This window comes from Salvia miltiorrhiza, chromosome 7 (assembly GCF_028751815.1).
Source record: "Salvia miltiorrhiza cultivar Shanhuang (shh) chromosome 7, IMPLAD_Smil_shh, whole genome shotgun sequence".
NCBI lineage: Eukaryota > Viridiplantae > Streptophyta > Magnoliopsida > Lamiales > Lamiaceae > Salvia > Salvia miltiorrhiza.
The window spans coordinates 48,256,742-48,270,370 of NC_080393.1; the positions used below are offsets into that span (position 1 = coordinate 48,256,742).

Below are 13,629 nucleotides of genomic sequence, written 5' to 3' on the forward strand. Positions count from 1 at the left end.
AAAGTGAACCGACACTATTGAGTTGAGTTGCAAGAGCCAACATGTATCGTCAAATGGAGTAGCCATGGACTCGAAGTTTATTGAACTTTGTAGTTTATTTGACATTTCTTTGTGTAATGACTTATTTTGAAATGTGTTTAACCCTTCTCGTAGCTCCTATACTAGTTTACACTTGAGATGTTCGTTTAATTTATAACTTTAGAGTTGAATGTGTTGTGCTTGTTGATTCTTATTTTTATGTTATTTGTTAATACAAGAAATTAAAAACAAACACAGTGATATAGGATAAGGGCTAAAAAAGGAAAATAATTCTAATTTTTTTAAAAAAAATTCGGGTATTAGGATACCCGAATACCTGATTAACCAAAATTGGGTCATTCAAGTACCAGCATACCCGATTAACCCGAATAAGTTGGAAGCATTTTGAAAATTGAAATAATGTGGGTAATTTAGGTTACCCGAATACCGGACTTACGTACCAGAGTCGGGTACTAGGGTACCAGAATACCAATTCGGTACTAGTACTAGTATGATACAAGCTATTTGCCAATTTTCGGGCTCGGGTACCTAATTTTTACGGGTAAGGTACCTGACCCCGACCAGATTCCCACCCCTATCATCGATCCACCACATGTTCTTAATGTAAAATAACAAACTATTTGAATATAATTTAACAATTAAAAATCAAAACCATGTGACAAAAATATAATTCTCATAAATATAGGAAATAAAATTTTTAAAATGTACAATATAAGTCAAGTGTATTGATAAACTCAAACTTCAATTAAAAACTCAAGGAAAAGGAACGAAGAACTCTGGTTCAGAAATCTGCCTAGCTTTAGACCAATAACTCCCTTATTCAATTCCTAACCCTACTTGATAATTAAATACACACTTTTTTTTAGACGAATTAAATACACACATATTAATCGCCTATTGACGCCTGATATATCGGCCCATGACTACAGAAACATAAACTGAAAATAAAAAGAAATAGTATAAATATAAACATTAAATAATGATCATCTTTGAAGCTCGGCGATGATAAACCTTAAAGATTGGCTTAATAACAAAACCATAGTTGAGAAAGCTTTATTACCCACCTGATATCCTAACCAAATTAACTTCTCTAATTTAACTGCAGAAACGATTACAATCTCTAGCAACATCTAAAACATTAAAAAGGTTTGGAACTCTTTGTCATCTGAGGCCCACCAAGCAACAATGAACTTTACTACATCACAAACCTCCTCTTAGGATCCCAACTTTTTCATTGAAGATTCATCTTTCTAACCACAATAGGTTGGACAATGATTCGCACAATGCTTCGTCTTTTTCACAAGTCAACTGCCAAGATTAAATCATTGACTGCATGTGGCAGAATCTGTGTGCGTAATTCATTAAGCCCTCTATGCTATAGTATGAGGGAGATATAGCTATATTGCAAGACATGATCATGGCCATTATTCTAAACCTACACAACATACACCAGTGGGGATAGAAGAATGAGGGAAACATCTTTTTCATGCATCACAAGAACCTCCTCTAATACCAATAATCATGAACAAAACTGAACTTTTCGAAGAAGGGAAGATTCTGCATTGACCAGGGGCGGAGCCAGGGGGGTGCCCGGGGGGCTGAAGCCCCCCCCCCCCCCCCAAATTTTGAATTTTTTTTTTTTTTAATATGTCTAAAAATGTTGTTATTATTGTTATTATATTTGTATTTTAGTAAAAAAAATGTCTAAAATGTATTGAATGCCCCAAAAAAAAATTTAGTAAATGTTGAACTATATTATCTATGAAAATGTTATTATTATTATTATTATTATTATTATTATTATTATTATTATTATTATTATTATTATTATTATTATTATTATTATTATTATTATTATTATTATTATTATTATTATTATTATATTTGTATTTTAGTAAAAAATGCCTAAATGTATTGAATGCCCCCAAAAAAAATTTAGTAAATGTTTTGAACTATATTATCTATGAAAATGTTGTTATTATTATTATTATATTTGTATTTTAGTAAAAAAATGTCTAAAATGTATTGAATGCCCCCAAAAAAAATTTAGTAGATGTTTTGAACTATATTATCTATGAAAATGTTGTTATTATTATTATTATTATATTTGAATTTTAGTAAAAAAATGTCTAAAATGTATTGAATGCCCCCAAAAAAAATTTTAGTAAATGTTTTGAACTATATTATCTATTAAAATGTTGTTATTATTATTATTATATTTGTATTTTAGTAAAAAATGTCTAAAATGTATTGAATGCCCCAAAAAAAAATTTTCGGGGGCTACCGCCCCTGAACCCCCGTAACAATTCAGCCCCCCCCCCAAAAAAAATCCTGGCTCCGCCACTGGCATTGACACAAGGAAATGGGAAGGTTGGTGTATTCAATGTCATTTGAACCCTAAAGTTGAACTCCTTCCAATAGGCTAAGCAAATACTGCAGTTCTTGCAATTCAAAATCTTTGAGTAATACAACAAATGCATGTCCCATGAAACAAAGAAGGAAGGCGAGGAACTATGAATCAGGGAGGCAAAGGAAGTAATAAGTTAGTGGTGCAAAAAACAAGTACATAAAGAGGGTCATAAAGAGGATAACAAATCAATACCTACCTAAACATCCCTGCAGAATCTCACTTCATCACCACATCCAGTCAAGACTTTTGCTAATTGATGAAACTGATTATAAACTCTAGATATGGAGTTCAATGGGCTGCCCAGAGTAGAACATCATCAACAATGAAGGTCTTCTTCAAAAAGTGATTCTATTAGCAATTCAATTATTGAAGTAATGCAACAAATGTATCCCATTTGTTACCTTGCATAATTAATGAGACAGCATGCATCAGTAACTTACCAGTTACCACCCATGTGAAGGAGAAGAGAGAGGGATTTGCTTCATTAGATGATAATGAAGAAGATAATATGTAGAGATTGATGAAGATTAGAGATTTTCCTTAAGACATTTATTTATATTATCATATACTCCATGTTATGGACTTATGGTTTATGAGTTTATGAATTAATTTCTGCAGTTTTAACTTATTACTCCATCCGTCCCACGAATCTTGACACGTTTTCCTTTTCTGGCCGTCCCACGAATCTTGACACATTTCCAAATAAGGTAATAATTATTACATTTCCTTTCCTACTTTATCACTTTTATTACATTCTCTATCCCGCTTTATCACTTTTATACTTTATTAACTATACACTTAAAACACTAATCTATAACTCCTTAATTCCCGTGCCGAAATCAAACGTATCAAGATTCGTGGGACGGAGGGAGTATTTCGTGTGTATATATATATATATATATATATATATATATAGGGGCGCGCTCCAGTGAGACCCCCTATTTTTCGTGTAACATGAGTACAATGAATAAGACATATAATACTAATGAACAAAACGTATATCTAATGAACAAGATGTATATACTGATGAAAAATAAAATTTAAAAAATTCGTAATGAATAAGACATATAAACTGACGAACATGGCCGTATATACTGATGAACAATGCAGTATATACTGATTAATAACAAAATTTAAAATATTCTGCTCCCTCCAGGATTCGAACCCTGCGAAAAAAAATCACCCTTCAGATACAATATCAGCCATAGGATTGATAAAATAAACGCACCAAATCGTACCCTAGATCTCACTAAAATTAGGGGGTCTCATTGGAGCGGCCCCCTATATATATATATATATATATATATATATATGGATATATATATAGAGAGAGAGAGAGAAGGGATCCAGCAAGAATGCTATTTTTCGGGAGAACGAGAATTGATATGAATAAGTCAGATATAGGGTTGAATAAGTTATTGGTGATATACGATTAACCATTCAAACTGAGTTCAAATCCTAGAGGAGAAGAAAATTTCGCCAATTAACTAAATTACGTCTATTCATGCATTACAAATTCAACTTAATATGCTAGCTTTTTCGTTATTCTCATTTATCACGAAAATAGTCATTCTCACTATAACCTAACCCTATATATTATCTATATATATGTTACTTTTTATTTAAACCACTGCGTGTCCACCATAACCTGCCATGCCACCACGACCCAACATCCGCCACTGATAACATAGCTTACAATCTATATCTATATATATATATATATATATATAAGCTCAACCATTAACATAAATAGTAAGTTATATTTTTCCGCCAAAATCACTTTACTATTTTTAGAATTAATTTTTTTTATTGTAATTTTTAGAAACTATATAGAAAATTTTCTATATTATATATATATATATATATATATATATATATATATATATATAGAAGCACAACCACTTTCAAAAATAGTACTCCCTCCGTCCATGAAAGAATTTCCTAGGAGGGAGTGACACGAGTTTTAAGAAAAAAATATTGTTGAATGTATTGAAAGTGGATAAAAGGTAGTTGAGTGTATTGGGAGTGGTGAAAAGGTGTTATAATTAATATTGTAAGTTGTGAAAAGTGGAAAGTAAGAGGATTATAAGTGGTGGGGTATAGTCCAAAAATAGGTAGGAAGTTCTTTTGTGGACGTCCCAAAAAGGAAAGATAGAAAGTTCTATCGTGGACGAAGGGAGTAATTTATATTTTCCAGCCAAAAATCACCTTACTATTTATGGATATAATTTTTTATTTCTAATTTTTTTTATTCATTTCATCTACTCTAGATTATACAGATATTTGTTTGTTATAATTTTTTCTATTGATATAATTTATCACATTTTCATAGTTTTTTCAAAATAAAATGTATGCAATTTCAGTAAATTTAAATGATGTGCTAATACAAAATTAAACTCTTCAATCTACTTTTATTTTTTATTTTTAAAGAAAAATCGATAATTGTTCTCCAATTAATGATTTTCCATTAAGTCATTTTCATAGTTTCTAGGTTGTATTATTATTTTATCTAAATACAAATTTTAAAATTAAACTATATATTCACTAAAAATAAAAAAGTGCATATTACCACTCACATACACACGCGCGCGCACACAAACACACACACACACACACACACACACACACACACATATATATATATATATATATATATATATATTAGTACTGTATATATTTCAGTATAAATTTTGTATAAGTTATTTTTAATATAATGTGTATGTATTATATCATCTTTAATTTTGCCATGTATGGTTTTGATTTGGACGAAATTAAAATTCAGTGTATTTATATAACAACTTTATATAGTTGAAAAAATACCAAAATTCACTAATAATTTGTGGATTTACAGTCAATTAACGCCTCAAAAAAATATGTTGTGGAATCCAAATCAGTAAAAAGTAATTAAAAGTTCCGAAAGCCCTTTCAAGACTAATAGAAAATTTGAAAGAAAAATCTATATATATATAAAAGTAAAATAAGCTCTATCCTACGTGGCGTAATAGAATCACTCTATTCTAATTTTCCTCAATTCTCATTCATTCTTATTTTTTCTAATTTTTTTAATCAACAAATTTCTATATATCTAATTTTGAACCTATCATCAACAAATTTCTATATCTAATTTCTTATGCATTAATTATAAACTACACCCCATCTATTCGAGCAAATACCCCAACAAACATGGTAAACATCCAAATTTCTATTAAGTTTTATCTTCTTCTTCATTAAGTTTGATCACGTGCCATTTATTCATATAATAATAATAATAATAATAATAATAATAATAATAATAATAATAATAATAATAATAATAATAATAATAATAATAATAATACTTTTTTAGAATTATTATAACATTTGTATAATAAATAACATTGAATAGTACAAACTGAAGTAGTAAATTGATTAACGAAATTCATTTATTATTATGATATTAGATTCAACTGCAACCATAAAGTCAAATTATACATTTTACAAATACAGAATCTATTAATTCAGTTAGTAATACCAATTAAACACACAGATAGAATCTTTTAATTTTTAATTTATTTATTGTTATATTTTTTTTTCTTCCAGTTCCTTATAGTTATATATTTTTAAATTTTATTTATTATTATAATTTCATTAAAGGTAAAATATTATATTCAAACAAAAAATAATTATAATAATTTTTTTTTTTAATTTTTGCAGCTAAACATCAATCTTTTGTTAAACAAAATGGTTATTTACATGTATTAATACTTATTTTTAAGTATATATAAATATTTTTGCCTCATCATTTTTTTTTTTTTGCAAAATCAATGAATGTGTCGTAAAAGTTATCTCCAATGAATATGTTTATCTAACAATCTATGGATATTTGGTTGTATATCATTAAATACTAACTATTGGACCCATATATTTACTTGACATGAAAGTGGCGCCAATATATCTATAATCTATGGTTTATAGTTTTGATTTATTATATTGTTCTAATGACTTTTATTAAATAGATTTGCAGTTGACACATGATCAATTAAAAAATCTAGCATTGGTTGAAATTGAGAAGTTGCTTATAGCTAATTCCACCAGTTTAGTCAATTTTCCTGGCATGCCATTACCAAACGAAACTGTCTATATATATATAAAAGTAAAATAAGCTCTATCCTACGTGGCGTAATAGAATCACTCTATTCTAATTTTCCTCAATTCTCATTCATTCTTATTTTTTCTAATTTTTTTAATCAACAAATTTCTATATATCTAATTTTGAACCTATCATCAACAAATTTCTATATCTAATTTCTTATGCATTAATTATATCTCAATCATATATATCTAATTTCTTATGCATTAATTATAAACTACACCCCATCTATTCGAGCAAATACCCCAACAAACATGGTAAACATCCAAATTTCTATTAAGTTTTATCTTCTTCTTCATTAAGTTTGATCACGTGCCATTTATTCATATAATAATAATAATAATAATAATAATAATAATAATAATAATAATAATAATAATAATAATAATAATAATAATAATAATAATACTTTTTTAGAATTATTATAACATTTGTATAATAAATAACATTGAATAGTACAAACTGAAGTAGTAAATTGATTAACGAAATTCATTTATTATTATGATATTAGATTCAACTGCAACCATAAAGTCAAATTATACATTTTACAAATACAGAATCTATTAATTCAGTTAGTAATACCAATTAAACACACAGATAGAATCTTTTAATTTTTAATTTATTTATTGTTATATTTTTTTTTCTTCCAGTTCCTTATAGTTATATATTTTTAAATTTTATTTATTATTATAATTTCATTAAAGGTAAAATATTATATTCAAACAAAAAATAATTATAATAATTTTTTTTTAATTTTTGCAGCTAAACATCAATCTTTTGTTAAACAAAATGGTTATTTACATGTATTAATACTTATTTTTAAGTATATATAAATATTTTTGCCTCATCATTTTTTTTTTTTTTTGCAAAATCTATGAATGTGTCGTAAAAGTTATCTCCAATGAATATGTTTATCTAACAATCTATGGATATTTGATTGTATATCATTAAATACTAACTATTGGACCCATATATTTACTTGACATGAAAGTGGCGCCAATATATCTATAATCTATGGTTTATAGTTTTGATTTATTATATTGTTCTAATGACTTTTATTAAATAGATTTGCAGTTGACACATGATCAATTAAAAAATCTAGCATTGGTTGAAATTGAGAAGTTGCTTATAGCTAATTCCACCAGTTTAGTCAATTTTCCTGGCATGCCATTACCAAACGAAACTGTCATATCTAATTTAGAAATCTACTGATATTGAAAGATATGTCTTACAACATAGAAGAAATGAAAGAAGAGCACGTTAAGCTATATCCCTCTTTGACAGATGAGCAAAGAATGGTTTATGAAACAATAATGACGGCGGTTGATAAAGGCGAGGGAGAATTTTTCTTTCTATATGGATATGGTGGTACAGGAAAGACATATATTTGGAACACCTTATGCTCGGCCATACGTGGGAGGGGCGATATAGTACTTCCAGTAGCTTCGAGTGGTATAGCATCGTTACTGTTGCTTAGGGAAAAAAAAAAAGAGATATTTGTTTGAAAGTCGACTTTGTGTGTTGGAAATAAATGGAGAGCATAAAAGAGTGTTTAGTTCTGTTTTATGATGATTAAATCCCTTGAATTGTGCTGTTTATGGTGATATAGTTGGGTGGAAGATGGAATTTATTCCATACTTGATTTGTGATTTGTGAAGCTATAATATTACCATGATAATTTATTAATATTATTTTAATTCAAATAAAAAATATTAAAATACAAAAATTACTAATTGTTTGTATCTATGTATTTATCTTAATAATTTTATCTTGCATTGTTCGAATTAGTCATCATTCCTTAGTAGATGTTATATAAAGGCGACTATAGTAAATTAAGTTCGACGATAATAACAAAAATTTATTAATTTATTCTAAATCCAAATACCTTGATAGAATACGACGGCATTTGTCAATTATATTAGGCTAATTAAAACTAATGTAGTAATAGATCATTTTTCTATGGATTACATACTTTACAAGACGACACAGTAAGGTTAAATGGCTTATCTTGATTGATTTTGTGAACATTTAAATGTAATTATGTATAGTTAGGATATTTTTATGAAAAGACTATAATACAACGTATAGGGAAGGCGATAAGGTTGATAAAAACAATAGATATTTTTGTTTGATTTAGTGATAATTCGAATAAGACGTATTGGTACACATTTTTATTTCAGGCAAATGCTTCTGGTTCGGATGCAGAAGAAACCAAAGAATTTGCAAAGTGGATACTTAAAATAGGTGATGGTACAGCCGGACATAGTCTTGGTGATGGAGAATCTGTTGTGGCATTATCAGAAGATATCCTTATACGCGATGCAGCAAATCCTATTGCAACTATAGTGGAAAACACATATAATGACGTCATGAATAATGCATTTGATCCAGAAATGTTTAAGAATAGAGCTATCTTGGCCCCCACCAATGAGATGGTTGATACGATAAATGATTACGTCATGTCTCTGATGTCTAGCAAGGAAAGGGTTTACCTAAGTTCAGACAGTATTTGCAAAGAAGATGGACAAGTGGACCTTGATGAACAGGTATTCTCGGTTGAATATCTCAACACAATCAAGTGTTCAGGATTATCGAGTCATGAAATTAAATTGAAAGAAGGATGCATAATAATGCTTATCAGAAATATTGATCCATCTAATGAGCTTTGCAATGGCACTAGGCTGATAGTAACTCAACTTGGGGAACGCGTAATTGAAGGTAAACTCATTTCAGGAAAAAATGCGGGCAATAAGTTTCCCATAGCTAGAATGATTATGAGTCCATCAGATTTCGCTAAATTTTCAGTTCGGTTTCAGAGAAGGCAATTTTCTGTGAGTGTTTGTTTTGCTATGACAATAAATAAAAAGTAGGGACAATCTCTTTCAGTTGTAGGATTATACCTACCGAAACCAGTTTTTAGTCATGGATAACTCTACGTAGCAATCTCAAGAGTCACTAGAAAAAGAGGTCTAAAGATTTTAGTATGTGATGAGAGTGGTCATACGCAAGACACAACAACTAATGTTGTGCATGATGAAATTTTCGATAGATTATGAGGTAATTACAAATTTAATATTTTATTCAAACTTTAAAAGTTTTAAGTCATTAATGATATTATTTAAAATATTTTTTTTCTTATATTTTGCTAGGTTGATTTGATATGTGCGTGCTGCTTGTGCTTGGAGGGAAGAAAGGTACAATAAATCCCATCATATTTTTTCATGTTCATAGATAAAATATGTTGTATAAGGATGGTTGAGCCGGGTCGGTTTGGGGACAATGGTTAGGCAGGAGTTCTTGAAACTGACATTCCCGCTCCTCTTTCCTTTCCTTTATGTTTTCGTTTTTAGACGAGTACATTTTTTTCCTTCTACGGTTTTTCCTACCAGGTTTTCCGTAAAAGGGTTTTAATGAGGCTCGGCCCTTAGTCTGCTTCTTTTGTGCTTTCAAGGGTTTCTTAGGTTTTTCTTTTCTTTTATATATAATCGCATTACAATAATGTGTTATACGAGGATGGATATATTTCATCTTTTACTCTATCATGTTTCGGCTTGGGATTTCGGAATTTGCTTCTTCTTTTTTTTTTGAGGGGGAGACAGAAGTTGACTTTTAAGCATCGAAAATTTCTAAAATCATCATAATCAGATTGGATTGGTGGAAGTGTCTAAAATTAGTTTCTTACAATTAGCTTTTGAGTTGAGAGAATTGTTTGACTAAATATTAGTAAAAATATATTTAGTTAACATCTTTTACTTTAAAACAAATTTATTTAATGTTTTATTTTAATGAAAAAAATTCATCAAATAAAAAATGTATTGAATAATTACAAATATTTATATATTTTCATTTATTCCCGTCGATTTTCGACGGGTTATCGACTAGTATCTATATATTTTGGTGGAAATTTTAAATAGATAATAATAATCATTAGATAAAAAGGTTTTGTCAAGATCTTAGTCAATTATTTGATAAGCCTCAAACTATAAAATAGTTTCATCTTCATTTTAATGTTGCTATCCTTATTAGAGCTATTTTATATAAAAATATAAGTAATTTATAGAATTTTATTTTCTAAATATAATATTCTAAAAATATATTTTTTTTACTATTTTAATTAAATAGGTATCACCGTGCATCGCACGGGAATAATACTAGTTTGCTTTAAATAACTCTACACCATGAAAAGTTACTCTCTTCGTAAAATCGCCACCACCATTACCCCAGTGAAGCTTTATTTATTTAATAAATATTCCAATATCTGACCACGAAAAGTCCTTTGGGTCAAGTAACCACATCCCATCAGATGAGAGAACGATTTCCTCTATCAAGCCCATCCTATAAAAAATGTTTCATCCTCTTTTCTATTAAAGATTGTTTTTGTTTTGACACCCGGAAACAAGAAGAGTAAAAAAGTAGTAAAGACTAAAGAAGTTAAGTTCATTGTATAAGTGTCACCCAGTCTTTTGACAAATAAACTCTGTCCCTTCCAACTAGTTGTTCCATGAACTTGCTCAAAACTAGTCCAAAAAGAAGATCTTGAGTGGGATTACCTCTCGACGGGATACCAAGGTATCGGATAGGCTAGGCCATTCACCAACAACCAATTAGTTCCCTATTAGTATTCACCTAAACAGATGGGATATTTCTGCAATTATCTTCTCACACAACAATGATCAAACTCATAGATATGATTTTTCTTGAACAAATTTTATCCAAACCCCATATTCAAGGGAAAAATCAACATAAGGGCATAGCCTTTGAGATTTAGAACCAACAATCCTCTAATTTATCACACACTAGGCTTTCAAAGCTTCTACTAAAACCTATGAATAACTCTAGTTCCACATATGCCATTTGTACCATTGCGGCACCAATGGTAGCACAATTTTTCATTCACCATTAAGGATAAACTTTTCTGAAGCAATACTTCCAGAACTTATCAACAATTTTAGCTGCTAGTAGTCAATTTTAGTTCATGAGAACTGCAGCTGCTCAAGAACCAAGACGAAGTATCCAGAAATAATAAATGAATCTTATCAAATTTATCTATTCAGCGGCTTTTATTGAAGGAGATAAATTTAGATTATATGAAATCGACGTATGGGTATCAATAGCAGTCTGCTAACAAATGTATAAAGGAAAGGATAGAACCCGTGCACCGCTTTGTTAAGGAGATAAACAGCATAGAATCTTAAAAATACGAGAATCGACTAGCTATATGCATGATATAACTTGCTGAATCCTTGCAAGGTTCTATACATAAGGTATATATGCTGAAATAACAACATGCTTTTCAACATCTTAAGGAGATTGCTACAATTTTGTTAGTGTAGTAGGAGAAAAATTGAAAGAGAATTTATGAAATTAAACTATTATACCTTCTAGTTTCTCTTCATACAAAATCTATGAAACATTATTTCTCAAATGTAGGATCTATAAACCTCTAGCTACTGAGGATCATAGAAGAAAGCAAGTACAACAGTCCAATAACATTATAGACAAATGCATATACAAATTAAACTATATACCAAAAATTCAAAGATGCATCCATGTTTTCTCTAGGCAATATTGAGATTAGTGCAAACAATCACAGTACTTTCAACAGAAAGTTCTGACTTTGCCTGCATCCAAAAGTTGCTGCTTAACCACATAGGTAAGGAATACGATCCTCTGTTTTGGTGGGTTGCATGACACGTTGTGCTATGAATGAAAACAATGTCCTTTAGGTATTAACTCTCAGGAAATGTGTAGTTTACATCTACTATATGTAAGCATGGTGCATTTCCTCAACTGAAAAAGGAAACGAAATATTGTTCCTTTGTACCACGAAACCCCACCCCAGAGCTGAGGATTTCGAACCTATCTTAGTTATTGTTACAGAATTAATCAATTGGAAGATACAACACATGACATCAATTTCATTGATCATAAATTCAATAAAAGATAACTACTAAATTGGTATAAGCCCTAAAAAACAAGTAATACATCGTCAATTATTACATCACAATCAATTACTTGCAGACTCAAATTCTTCAGCAGTATGGAAAAACTCACATTTCAGTATATGTCATCTGAACCAGAAGCTGAAGTTCTCGACGTTGAAAACACGAAACACCAGCAGCCCTTCAAGAACACCAAGAAGAGCCCCGGCAACAACATCGAGCACAAAATGACGCCCAAGAAGCACCCTAGAAATGGAGGTGATCCCGGCCCATAGCCATACCATCAAAGCGAAATACTCCAGAATCCAAGTGTGAGCATCCAAATTAGAAAGTTTTACAATCCATAAATCCGCAATTTGGACAGAATAGATGGAACAGAATGTGGCAATAAACGAAACCCTAGATGAGTGGCCGCTGGGGAAAGACCAGTGGTCAACGGCGAAGGAGAGGAACATGTTCTTGTTGTAGACGGGTCGGGGCCGCTGGATAAGGTGCTTGATTAGGCCAATTAGGAGAAGGTCCAAAATGGAGCCGATTAGGAGGTTTAGTAGGAGAAGGGTGGCGGGGGTGGGGGCGGTGTTGATGAAGAGAATGGAGAGGGTAATGGGGAAGAAGAGACGGCCATCGCCGGAGAGCTCGAGGGATTTGAGGAGAGAGAAAGGGAGGATGGGGTGGAAGAAGGTGTAGAGATGGAGGGAGACGGCGGCGTCAAGGTTGATCAGCCGGCAGAGCACAGATGAATCTGCGGATGCTTTGGATTCCATCACTCCTCACTATGCCTGCAAAGTTTCAATCATTTCTACATCTCAACTCAATTTTTTTTTTTTTTTGATCGGGCAAAGTCATGTTAGATGTTAGTAGTTAGTTCCCCATCCACTCCAAGCACCACCTTATCTCTCCATTCACCAAACTCCACCTTATATCTCCAATCACCAATTCGTTCCCAAGAGGGATCGAACCCGGGTCACTTCACTTAAGTGAAGACCCGGTGGCCAGTGGGCTAAGCCCCCTGGTTTCTACATCTCAACTCAATAAACTGCACTTCCCCTCTCATTCGTAGTTTAGTCAATCAAACTATTTTTAATAAGGTGATTTTATATATGAAAACA

General features: G+C 30.6%; 1 protein-coding gene across 6 annotated transcripts; it reads right to left on the reverse strand.

The window, feature by feature from the left end:
- Nucleotides 1–695: 695 nt before the first annotated feature.
- On the reverse strand, nucleotides 696–13,336 carry LOC130994581 (probable lipid phosphate phosphatase beta). Of its 6 annotated transcripts, XR_009091804.1 has the most exons (4): nucleotides 12,633–13,330; nucleotides 2,646–2,745; nucleotides 2,384–2,550; nucleotides 995–1,596 (listed from the first exon to the last, which is right to left on the reverse strand). XR_009091804.1 is itself a non-coding variant. In XM_057919629.1 (2 exons), exon 1 carries the CDS (start codon nucleotides 13,282–13,284, stop codon nucleotides 12,646–12,648), a length of 639 nt encoding a protein of 212 aa, XP_057775612.1. In that variant the 5' UTR covers nucleotides 13,285–13,336; the 3' UTR covers nucleotides 696–1,474; nucleotides 12,633–12,645. The 6 variants fall into 6 exon arrangements, 1 of the variants encoding a protein (XP_057775612.1); XR_009091807.1 differs by lacking the exons at nucleotides 995–1,596; nucleotides 2,384–2,550 and adding an exon at nucleotides 696–977; XR_009091803.1 differs by having other exon boundaries at nucleotides 2,384–2,745; nucleotides 12,633–13,336.
- Nucleotides 13,337–13,629: the final 293 nt, after the last annotated feature.

Coding starts and splice junctions, on each gene's coding strand:
- LOC130994581 (XM_057919629.1), bottom strand. CDS start 13,284: ATGGAATCCAAAGCATCCGCAGATTCATCTGTGCTCTGCCGGCTGATC.